General features: G+C 40.5%; 1 protein-coding gene across 1 annotated transcript in view; it reads right to left on the reverse strand.

The window, feature by feature from the left end:
- lama5 (laminin, alpha 5) overlaps nucleotides 1-12,115 on the reverse strand; it is a 296,784-nt gene extending 284,669 nt beyond the window's left edge. The window contains exons 1-2 of the mRNA XM_072556417.1: nucleotides 11,718-12,115; nucleotides 2,279-2,428 (exon numbers count right to left, since the gene is read on the reverse strand). Coding sequence (XP_072412518.1) covers nucleotides 2,279-2,428; nucleotides 11,718-11,981 — 414 coding nt within the window. The 5' untranslated portion in view covers nucleotides 11,982-12,115. The remainder of the gene's footprint in view (nucleotides 1-2,278; nucleotides 2,429-11,717) is intronic.
- Nucleotides 12,116-12,794: the final 679 nt, after the last annotated feature.

Here is a 12,794-nt window from a genome sequence, read left to right on the forward strand (position 1 = left end):
GGATGAGGAGGTTGAGGGGTGGGTTAGTAAATTTGCAGATGACAAAGTTTGGAGGTGTCGTCGATAGTATAGAGGGCTACTGCAGGCTGCAGAACGACATAGACAGGATGCAGAGCTGGGCTGAAAAATGGCAGATGGAGTTCAACCTGGCTAAATGCGAAGTGATGCATTTTAGAAGATCGAACTCGAATGCTGTATATAGGATTAAAGACAGGATTCTTGGCAGTGTGGAGGAACAGAGGCATCTGGGTGTACAAGTACACAGATCCCTCAAAGTTGCCACCCAAATGGATAGGGCTGTTAAGAAAGCATACAGTGTTTTGGCTTTCATTAACAGGGGGATCGAGTTTAAGAGCCACGAGGTTTTACTACCACTCTGAAAGTCCCTGGTGAGACCACACTTGGAATATTGTGTCCAGCTCCGGTCGCCCTACTATAGGAAAGATACAGAAGCTTTGGAGAGGGTGCAAAGAAGGTTTAACAGGATGCTGCCTGGACTGGAAGACTTGCCTTATGAAGAAAGGTTGAATAAGCTCAGACTTTTCTCTCTGGAGAGGAGGAAGAGAGGAGACCTGATTGAAGTATACAAGATAATGAGTAGAATAGATAGAGGCAATAGCCAGAGACTTTTCCCCAGGGCAGGACTGACTGGTACGAGGAGTCAGTTTGATATTAGGAGGAAGGTATAAAGGATATCAGAGGCAGGTTCTTTATGCAGAGAGTTGTGAATGCATGGAATGCGTTGTCAGCTGTGGTGGTGGAAGCAGAGTCATTGGGGACATTTAAGCAACTGCTGGACATGCACATGGATAACAGTGAGTTGAAGGGTGCGTAGGTTAAGTTATTATATTTTACATTAGGATTAAACCTTGCCACAACATCATGGGCCAAAGGGCCTGTTCTGTGCTGTACTTTTCAATGTTCGATGTTCTATGAAATATTAATATAAATATCACATAAAAGATTAACAAATGCCTACCAAATCACAAACCAGCCAGATGCAAAAATACAAAACAGTTCCTTCATGGTCACCACTGTGGGAGCATCTTTAACATGTAGACTGCAGCAGTTTAAGAATGCTCTCTCAGGGACAACTTGAAATGGACAATAAGTGCTAACCTTGCAAACGGCCCACACTTCCCGTGAATTAATGCAGGACAGAAAAAATTGCCTCTCATCTCTGAATATAATGGAAACATTAGCTTATTTTAAGTGGTTTCATGCCACTGAAAATAGCAGAAGGGGAAGATGGCATGGATGTACTATGATTCTATAATGTGGAGTTACAGAGAAAGGGGGAGATTGGATGCTGTTTGTACGGTCAGTGCAGACTCAATGTGCTGAAAGACCTCTATCTGTACTGTAGGGATTCCAGATTTAGTATAATCATTTTATTCATATATCATCATCATATCCAGGCATTAATCACATTACAGAGAAGTTCAATTAACTTCAGGAATGCCGTGATATTTGTTGAGTGGCATGGAATGGCCAATTTGAACATTATTTATCGAGCATAACACAGATACCTAATAAGTCACTATCACATACCAAGAGCAAATGATATGGATAACAGACTGGTTCCAAAAATGTTCAGCTCTCAGTACAATATCCAAACAATAACTTGAGTTCTCAGTACCATGACAGATTTCTTATTTTGTTAATGGTCTTCTCCTTCTCTATGCCTAAAAGTATCATCCCTTTTCTGGACAGGTCAAATGAAGGAAATATACAGCAGAATAGTTGGGAAAAAAAAAAATCTACCATCTGAAAGGAATCTGAAACAAACATCGAATTGTACAAACTCAGAAAGTCTGGCAGCTTCTTTAGAGAGAGACACAGAACTAACATTTTGAAGCTGCTGCTAGATCGATTAGATTTTCCCAGCATTCTACGTGTGTGTCTCTGGTCAAATGATTGATCTTGATGGAATAACTTCAACATTATCAGTCGGCTATTCACCTTAATGAAGAACTTATTGCATCAGGGCTTGGTCCTCCATTCAGGCAACACAGACATGCAGGAACACAAGCTAGTGACCAGAGGCTGAAAACACAGCCAAATTTCACTTCCCTGACCCAGAAATGCTAAGGCTAAGTGCAATGCCTTTAATCTGACTTCAGCTGAGATTGGTTAAGTCAACACTGGCCAGAATCAAGCTATGGATCTTTGCTGAATATTTGGCATATTCACCCCTTGGGTGAACTCACAAGGTCTTACAAAGAAAGGAATTGAAAGCAATATTCGCTACATTGGAACAACTGAACTTTAAATTTACCTGCCCAAGGTCAAGTGTAACGTTGACTTCATTGTATTCCAGGCCACGGGAGAGAGGGGGACTCTGCCACCAGCGTTCTGTCCCATCAATGGCATTGGTACTTGGATGTGCTTTGTTACTCTCTGCCTTGCAAATATCACAATATTGTCCCTATTAAGGAAAATAACACAAAGTAAGTAAAGTTGCAAGTCCTTAAAAATGCATAACTTTCAAGTTTCTAAACCAGTCTCATTTGTCAATGAAATGATTAACATAATGTTTAATATAATTAGTACTTAAATGAGTATATTCAGCTTCCAGTATCAACATCGATTTGTAAATGCCAAAGTTTATGAGCTGATATCCCATGGCACCACTCACTAATAGTCGAAGGTCAAAAGTGCAAATGTGATGGAAAGCTACCAGAACAGAGCTGTGTTTAATCTCCTTCTTCAAGACGTTGCTGCCCTGGTGCTCCCGTAAGAAAATTATATAAGTGCTACATCATAGATCAATAAAGTGACCATCCCTGAAAGATGTTTCACTTTACATCCGGTAGCTTCTGCTTTTTGGAGATTCCAGGTTAGGAGATCCAAAACAAGCAAGGTGGCTGGCTTCTTTTCTCTTTTTCTTAATAATACTGACATTTCAAAATATGATAGCTAAAATATGAAGGGGATTGGAGGGTTTGAACTATAGGGAAAGGCTACATAGGCTGGGGCATTTTTTTTTCCCCCCATGGAGCATAAGAGGCTGAGGAGTGACTTCATAGAGGTTTATAAAATCAAGACGGGCATGGATAGGGTGAATAGCCAAGGTCTTCCCAGGCGGGATTACGCAAAACTGGAGGGCATACATTTAAGGTAAATGGGGAATGCTTTCAAAGGGGTAATTTTTTTCTCGCAGAGAATGGTGTGTTTATGGAATGAGCTGCCAGAGGAAGAGCTGGTGGCTGGTACAATTACAACAACATTTAAAAAGGCACCTGGATGGGTACATGAATAGGAAGGTTTTGGAGGGATATGGGCTAAATGCAGGCAAATGGAACTGGATCAGTTCAGGATATCTGGTCGGTGTGGACGAGTTGGACTAAAGAGTCTATTTCCATGCTATTTAACTGTATGACTTTATGATAGCTGCTAAATATAAAAACTTTGCATAAACAGTTACACAAAATCCCAAATTGATTCAAGTATAGAAGCATATTAGCTATATGTTGAATTAGGAAGAAACTGCTGGACTAATTGGATAATCCAAAAAAAGATTGCAGAGGCATGATGGGCTAAATATAATTTCCCCCCTGTAGTGTATGTTCAATTTACTCTAACCAAAATGCTGTATTATTCCTGTAATGTACTGACAATCTTTTTTTTCAAACAGCTGATGTACTTACACTTATTTAACAATCCAGTATTAATTTGAATTTTTTTTAAATCAGAAGGGCACAGGAAAGAAAATGAGAGAACAACTGGTTCACAAGAATCGATGTTGGATAATCTGCCCAAACGCTCCTGAGTGCTGCTGCTAATTTTGCATTTATCCCATGATATAATGGTTCAGATTTTGCAGCAGTAATGATAACAAAGCATAATTGCTCACCTCTACTATTCCACTAAAACAGGCTGCAACATCTGGAGTCTGCATATGTGCAGAATAACAGAACTCCAGACTATGCTGACAATGCTTCCACTTTCCTCCTGAGGACATGTATTCAGCTAATCAATGAGCCTCACTGTAAAAACCCGCCAAAAGATTACATCTTGTTGAATGAAGTGTAACTGGATTTTTAACTGAACTCGTTTAATTACTGACAAATATTACTTTATTACTTGCAGAATGTTAAAGTTTTTTATGAGGATAAAAATACCAGAAGTTAATTTATTTTTATTTTAGTTTCAATTTTAATCCAATTATTTATTTTGAATTGGGTTCGGGTTTGAAGACCTTGGGGCAGCATTGTGATGATGTCAAGAAGGTGCTCCTCACTGGGAATTAAATAGCACAGTGTAGGAGGGGTTAGTGATAACAGAGAAGACGGAGATAATGTGAGAGATGAGAGAGAATCGGATGCCAAGAAACACATGAGAGGAGACTAACTCAAAGTGATAAATTGTCTTTCAATAATGCAGCAGTATGATCAGACCTGATATACCTCTGATTAACATGTGCAGTATTATTTAGTCTTATTACATGATAAGCAAACAGAGTATTATAAAGAAGTCCTTTTGAGCCCGAAAACAGTTCTTGTTTTCTTCCTGACCAATCTGTCTAGAATCCAAAATATTGTTTAAGTCATAAAACTACACAACCAAAGATTCTGTTACATGAAAATGTAAATACAAAGCGAATGATATTAAGTGCTTTTAACTTTCTGGTGTGCTGTGTGTGAATACTTCAATATAACTGGCTACCTATCTGCACAAATACATCACAGCTGCTGGATATCAAGGGATGCCCTGTACCTGTTACAAGTTTAATCTGCTGTGATAAAGGGTAACATCATGCCACAGAGATGCTAGATTATTGTGGGCAGATTCGATGTCAGTGGCCAACTATGACAAGCCAATTCAAAGTATGACAACTACTCAAAAGGACTTCTTTATGACAAATGCTGGTAAGATTGCATTTCCCACCCATACCTCCTAATGCTGAAGATACATGGCTTGGCCTCTTTTCCAGAAATTGTTATTGGAGGCTGCTGGTTCAGTTCAACAGGCATTAAGTGTTAGCCACATAGTGTGGAGTTATGTAATGGCTAGACAGGGTAGCAGTAGTTGGGTTTTAGGAACAAAACAATGAAGCTATCAAAAGTGGAAAGACGGCTTGGTAAAGCATACACTACTCTAAGTTGTTAATTAATAACAACAAAGTTCAAGAGCAAGGAAATTAACACTTGCCCAAGACATTAGCTCATTCTTAACTGGAGAAACGTACTGCGTTCTGGGTGCTGCACTCTAAGAAGAATGTGAAGGCAATGAGAACAACGCAGAAAAGATTCACAACAGTAGTTTCAGGAAGGACCACCTCAGTTAGAAAGACAAATTGTTACAATAGTTTCCTTTGGTGAAAAGACGACTGGGAGGTGATTCGATGGAGGCATTCAAAACCATGAAGCATCTGAACAGAGTAGATAGTAAGAAACTGTTCCTACTTGAGAAAGGGTTACGTATGAGAGGTTACAGTTTGCAAGTAAAAAAGACAGATTTAAGGTAAAATAAGCAAAAGTAATAAGAAAAAAAATGCCATCCTAGTTAAGGTCTGAAACATATTGCCTGAGAGAGTGGTTGAGGCAGATTCAGTTGATGTATTCAAAATGGAATTAGACTATTATCTGTAAAGGAAGAAAATGCAACCGGGAGTGGCAGGGGACATGGTGGACTGAACTCCTTCCACACTTTAGCAATTCTGTGACCCTGATTCTTTTCCGGTTCCGTAATGTAAATGAGATGCATTAAATACAATTCTATCTGGTGGGATTGCATGGTTAGTCCAGCAGCACATGGAATCATAGATTGATTACAGCAGAGAATATGGTTACTTGGCCCGTTGTGTTCTGTGCCAGTTCTTTGGACAAGTTGCAAGGTTCAGCCTTCATACATCATCTTAATTAAATGAAGAACGCATTGGAGATAGAGATTCTACATTAGTACTGAAAGCCAGAGATTCACTCACCAGGCATAAATATTGCAGAAATGGGAAGGTTTTTTTGTCCATTACCACTTCTGTTTGACAGAGTCAACTTTCCCAATTAATATGTGAGTAAGTGAATTACCAGCTATAATACTGAATCTTAGAAAACAAAGGTTAAAGTTTTGAGCTGCATGAATCTCAGCCTAGAGAGTAATGGGGATTTCTTAAATTGGACTCAGTCCTCAAGCTAGGAAACAGAGATAAGCACAGAATTCACACTTCTAAAAAGGATATTCAGTGATGCCATCTGGAAAATGTTTGTCGGAGAAGGTTGGGAAGAATAGCATTTGACTCAGCTCAGCAGGGGAGGAACCTATCGACACTCAGGCATAAATTTTTAAGGATTTGTCAGTGGCTGAAACCTCACTCACCAATAATGTACATCTCAGACTGAGTGCAGAATGGAAAGAATATCAGAAAGAAGGACTCAATTTTCTGACACGAACCTGCCGACAGGTAAATAACTTTGAAGCTGACAAACCCTGAGGATATTACTCCTTGCTATGCAGGTTTATGCGAAGAATGGACAATTGGGAAAATGTAAGTGAAGCTGGAGCAAAATAGTCTTTAAAAGATTAACAAAATCTTTTTTATATTTGTTTTACATTGTTGACGCCATGCTGCGATATAGGTTGCCACTTTCATCTACACTGAGAGACATTAAAAATCCAAGCTAATATATGCATTTTAACACCTTCAATGACATTTCAAACTCTAGTGCCTGCTCAGCTCACTAGTTTCAAGCTCGAACCTAGTTGTAAGGCAAGTTTGTTCAAGTAAACGAATGTTATAATTAACAACCTTTTTACATGTCCTTCTCCGCTGTTGCAAGTTAGAAGTTACAGTGCCCATCTGAAATGCATTACATGCATGCATATTCATATTAATGCTACCCAGTTTCAAGGCAAAACCATATCTTGAAGATGTTCCAGCTGCATGCAGCATTGGCTGTTTTATATTTTCTTTTCAGATTAAATAAACTGTAACAAGAACCTTGTTCAACATCAGCATCTATGACACAGTATAATCTCACCTGAATCCAATATTAGCAATCTCTTATGGTATCTATATGCTGTTGCGCCATCTATCTTGCACAGGAAGACTGAAGTAATAAAGCATTCTGAAAACATTAAGCTCTTAAAACAACAGAAATGATGGAGGGACAGAATTAGGTTATTGTCAATGCCTAGGTTGAAGCTCTGATTTAGAGGTGCCAGTGTTGGACTAGGGTGTACAAAGTTAAAAATCACACAATACCAGGTTATAGTCCAACAGGTTTACTTGGAAGCACTAGCTTTTGGAGAACTGCTCCTTCATCAGGTGGTTGTGGAATATAAGATCGTAAGACACAGAATTTAAAGCAAAAAAATTTACAGTATGATGCAAATGAAATTATATATTGAAAAAGATCTTGATTGATTAATCTATTGCTTCCACATAAACCTATTGGACTATAACCTAGTGTTGTGTGATTTTTAACTAGGTTGAAGTTGATGCTCTTGCCTAAGAACGATGTCATGAAGGAAAGGTGAAAAGGCAGGCACAGTTAGACCCTGGGGTTGATTCCACAAACAATACATCATGTGTGATCAGTGTAGGTTTAGTTATTACATAAGGAAGAAAACATTTTCCAGATGGCATCACTGAATATCCTTTTTAGAAGTCCCATTTAGCTGGGAAATGAAAGATATAAAAAGCTTACAGTGTGGAGAACTGCATCCAATGTGGTAGTGAGGACATGGATGAGATGGGAAAGTGCGCCGGGCTGTTCGTAATTTTAATTCTATGATCATATGAATTAGGATTGACAGTAGGCCAGAGGGTTTGTTCAGCCATGTGATAAGATTAAGGCTGATTTGATTGCAGCCTTCACTTTCTTGTCCATCCTCACTTAGTGACCCTTCCGACACTGCTTTCTGGGGAGCAGAATTCCACAGACTCATGACCCTCAGAAAAATCCTCCTTAACTCCATCTTAAAATGGGAGACCCCTTCATTTTAACTGGGTGACTCCCTTGTTCTAGTCTCTTCTATAACATCTACTCAGCATCCACCCCGGTCAGAACCCTCAGAATCTTATATGTTTCAATAATATTACAATCATATTCTTCCAAACATCAATGGACACCAGCACAATATTTCCTCAGAATACAAACATTTCAGGAATCAGTTGAATGAACATTCTCTGCACTGCTTCTAAATCAATTATATCCTTTCTTAAGAAAGACCAGAACTGTACACTGTACTCCAGATGTGCAACCATAGTGAAATACCCTGCGCAACCATAGTGAAATGCTATCCTAAATCTACATGCCATTCCTCTTACAACAAACATTCCATTTGCTTTCCTTATCACTTGCTGTATCTGCATATTAACGTTTATGATTCATGTACCAGAATATTCAAATCTCACTGTACCACAGAGCTCTTAAAACCATTCTCCAGTTAAATAATGATCTGCTTCTGTTCTCTTCCTGCCAAATTGGACAAGTTCACATTTTTTCCACATTAGCATTTATTTGCCAAATGTTTGCCAACTCAATATTAACATTATTTTAATTTCATTGGTAGAAAGTGAAATCCTAATGGACGGCTGTGACAAGACTAACACTTTTGTACGACATAGCAACATACTTAATGATTTGAGTTGAAAGAAAAGCAATCAATTAGGGCAGCATTGCGGCTCAGTGGTTAACACTGCTGCCTCACAGCACCAAGGGATCTGGGTACGATTCTACCCTCAGGTGACTACCTGTGTGGAGTTTCCATATTCTCCCTGTGTCCACATGGGTTTCCTCTGGATGTGTCGGTTTCCTCCCATAGTCCAAAGATGTGCAGGTTAGGGTGGATTGGCCATTTGAAATATAGGGTTATAAAGGATAGGGAGGGGTTTGGTCTGGGTGGTATGCTCTTTGGAGTGACTCAATGGGCCGAATGGTCTGCGTCCACACCGTAGTGTGTCTGTGAATTGCAGGTCAAAGCCTTAAAGTCATTCCCACACAACAGGGTGATAAATAGCGAAGGGCTTATTTATGAGTAAACAAATATTTGCTGGGGAAACGTACGGCTGACAATGACTGGTGACCTGCTGACAGAGTTTGAGTATGTAGCGGTGAATAGGTGGGACAGATTGGAGATTAATAAGATTGTCCCACAGCAGGCTCACCACCCATCAATGAATAAGCAGTTGAAGTTGCTGTTTGTAAAAATTTGCTTCAACAACCCTTTGCTGAATGAATGTCAAAGTTACAGATGGGAGCCTAACCTTACCCATCATTATTCCTCAATCATGCACCAGCTGGCTTTGTAACAGTTTCTACCCTACTCTTGTTAGAATACTGAATGAACTCAAACTCTTAACATTCGCCTGTACCTGTACTTTTGTTTTTGCCACCGTTTACCTATTATTTACTATCTATGCTACTTAACTCTGTGATCTGCCTGCATTGCTCGCAAGACAAAGCTTTTCACTGTGCCTCAGTACACGTGACAATTCAATTCAATCTTCTTACTTTCCTCCTAAGTTCATATTCCTACTTGTTTAAGTCAATAGCTACAATCCTTCATTTCTAATCTATTCTTCAAAGGCTAGTGAAGTTTCTATCACAGTCTTAGATACATTATTCCAAATGCTGCATTCTCCTCTCTTGACAACCTTCCCCTGCAGGCAGCATATTGTGCAATTAATTTTGCCCACCTCCTTCCAGTCACAATCACACCATCTAACATTTTCCATCTCTTCCACTGTCTGGGAAAACCCTTTACACCAACACTATAACTATCATGTACATGCAATTTTAAATGAATAGATTTGAATTACTCTCCTCGGGATGTTGTTGAAGAATCAAGTGTCTTCAAATTTGAGAAGCTTTTGTTTTAGTGCACTTCTTTCTAGGACTGTGAACATGTTTTGTAAAAACGCTGCAATAAAGATAATGGGGACAAATAAATTAACTTAGCTCGCTCCACCAATGCCGTCAGGCCTACTGAGTTTCCCCAACACTCTCTGGATTTTATTTCAGATCTCCAGCATTTGTTGCACTTTGTGTTTTTGCTTTAGGTGATGCTGTCACTTGCTGCACGCTTCTAGAAGATTTCACAGGGATCCACTCTTCCTACTTTGACTCTCAAACCACAGGGGTACCGCCAGAACATCAAGGATCATATTTCAAATTCATTTAATCACTAAAAGCATGACTGAGCAACACTTCTCTGCTTAATTTCCCTGGCAGATGCAAGATATTGTTCTAGGAGGGAGATAGATCATTTAAAAGACGCAGTCTCCATTAACACAGCCACTCTCCCAAAAGGGATCTGGAAACAATAGTGAAGTTAATACTTGCTGCATATTTTAATGCATCATTGAAGGAGGGGAACAGTGGAGTTTTATCCTTTAAAACCTCCTGACAGCAGCGATTCAAATTTCCCATTTAATTACAAAGAAGAACCCTCCCACCTCTCTCAACATGTATAGCAGGAGTTACAGCAAGGTCTGCGTTCAGCAGTAAATTCGTGGTATCAGTCACGGGCAAAGTTCAAAACGTAACTGTGTTTTCGAAAAGCGACAGGAACAATTCGCTTTAAACCAGGCTTGTTAAATCCCAGCCTTGAAACTTTGTGAATGGACTGTTTTACAGTCCGATCGGCACAATTCACCTATAGTTGGCAAAATGATAGAGAAAAAAAAATATGCGTTAGGCTTCTTTAGCCTCCTGGATGTCGCCAGTCGCTGGTTTTGATGCTGGGAGTAATGGGATTGAGATGAAGCGCATCACCATAGACCACGGCTGCAGCAGCCAGAGACGGAGATAAGCTGACAGTGTGGCGGGTTAACACTGCCTTCCAGCCTGCCTTAGTCTGGGATCACTGCTCCTACCGGCTCTGCAATGACAGTCTCTGCTGAGCACATCTTCAGAAGAATCCAATACCAGCCTAAATAAGGAAATAAATTGGACAACTGCGCTCATGGGAGCGACTTGACTGAGGGGGTTGAGAATATTCCCGAGGAGGGGGCGTGAAATGATCGCCGCTAAAACAGAAAGAGACCGAGGGAAAGTAAAACCGGTTATGGGTCGGTATCAACTGAGCTGAACGGCTGGGAGTTTCATTCGCGGGAGCTAGGGAAGAGGGGTCGTGGACGCTGTATCTGCTGGGAGCGGGGCAACGGGCCGAATAGTCTGCTTGCATTGCAGCGATTTCTGATTGATCGTATCCGGTCTCCTACTTCCAGCAGCTTGCACATTCACCCACATTTTATAAACCCTCCAGCCAGAGACCATTCTATTAGGTCAGTCACAGCAGGGATCTACCTTCGTGTCTTTAAAAATACCCCATTAAAATTAATCTTATATTCTGCAGTGTCCGGGTCATGTCCTGTGTAAGCTAAACATGGATACACAAGCCGAGTGGGATGTAGGCGATTCTACCCGGAGTCGGAATACGGTGTTGGAATTTCGTGAGATTTGCTTTAAAACAACCTGCTAAAACCCTGGGTTGAAATTGCCTGTTAATTCCCACCAACCGCGAAACAGCCGACATGTGTAACTGTGCGGCTGGCTGGGTTTGTTTAAGAGATAAGACTAACACTTTAATGCTGTAACATTTGAACTTTGGTAAACACAGGTAACAGGCTTTAAATGCTAGCATAAATATTACCAACTGCTCTATGTCTGATCATTGCGGCTCATTTCTCTCTCACTCTCTAATAAAAGCAATTGAAAGCCAACGGGTGTGTATACACAGTATACTGTATGTGAGCCAGATTTCATTACCTGGATAGTTTGACTGGGGTCGCCAGATACTGGACCGCCAACCAATTTACAATACAGATCTTCCACCGGCTTTCCCGATTCATCCTGCCCGCAAGTGGCCGTGGCTGTGATCTTTGTGCCCTCCGCTAAGTTAAAGTAAGGCGGGTGGAGGCTGAAGCCGTTCACTCCGTAACCATAGGTGATAACGTCCTGCGCCGAGAGCAGCCTGACGGTGCAGCAAATGTGCCAGAGCAGCGCTGCTGCTGTTGCAATGTTTCTCGCCATGTTTCTCCTGAGCTCACTCACAGTGTCCTGCCTCCACTGCTCATCGCCGCTAACTGGGACTGAGTGAGTGAGTGAGTCGCGAACTCACTCTCACTCTCTCTCTCTCTCTCTCTCACACACACACAGCAGCCCCAAACAGGCAGGGCTACCTAATCAACTGATGATGCATCAATCACCCTCCTCCCTCGTCTACAATCACAATGGAGGTTTGTACCTTGAATTGCAAACAGGAGGGCGTTGCTTTAAATACACACACAAAAAAAAATGCCTCACCCCTCCTCCTCCTCCTCCAGCCCCGGAGTTTGCAAAAAAAAGTTTGGGTTCTGCTAGTGAAACATTTTCAACATCTCCCATAATATCAGCTGCAAAATAAAATCAAGAGGAGTAAAACCTGATTGCGATTGCTCCTGTACCTGCTCACTTTGTATTACAATTGCTAATGCAATTTACAAGTGCTGACCTCAAAACGTTAACTGTTTTTCTGTCTATAGATGCTGCTGAGTTTCTTCAGCACTTTGTTTTTGTTTCACATTGCAATACATGAAGGAAGGCTACTGCTTGATAATGTTTGCGGTAATGATGAATTTGAACAGATATTTTTGATTTGATTTGATTTATTACTGTCACATATACCAAGACAGTGAAAAGTATTGTGTGCTGATCAGGTAAAAAAAAACATATATGAGTACATAAGGGTAATAGAACAGAATGCAGAATATACCATATTTTTCAGTTAACCTGCTCAGATATAGAGTCACAGAGATGTAAAGCATGGAAACAGACCCTTCGGTCCAACCTGTCCATGCCAACCAG

The sequence above is a fragment of the Chiloscyllium punctatum genome, chromosome 37 (genome assembly GCF_047496795.1).
Source record: "Chiloscyllium punctatum isolate Juve2018m chromosome 37, sChiPun1.3, whole genome shotgun sequence".
Lineage (NCBI taxonomy): Eukaryota > Metazoa > Chordata > Chondrichthyes > Orectolobiformes > Hemiscylliidae > Chiloscyllium > Chiloscyllium punctatum.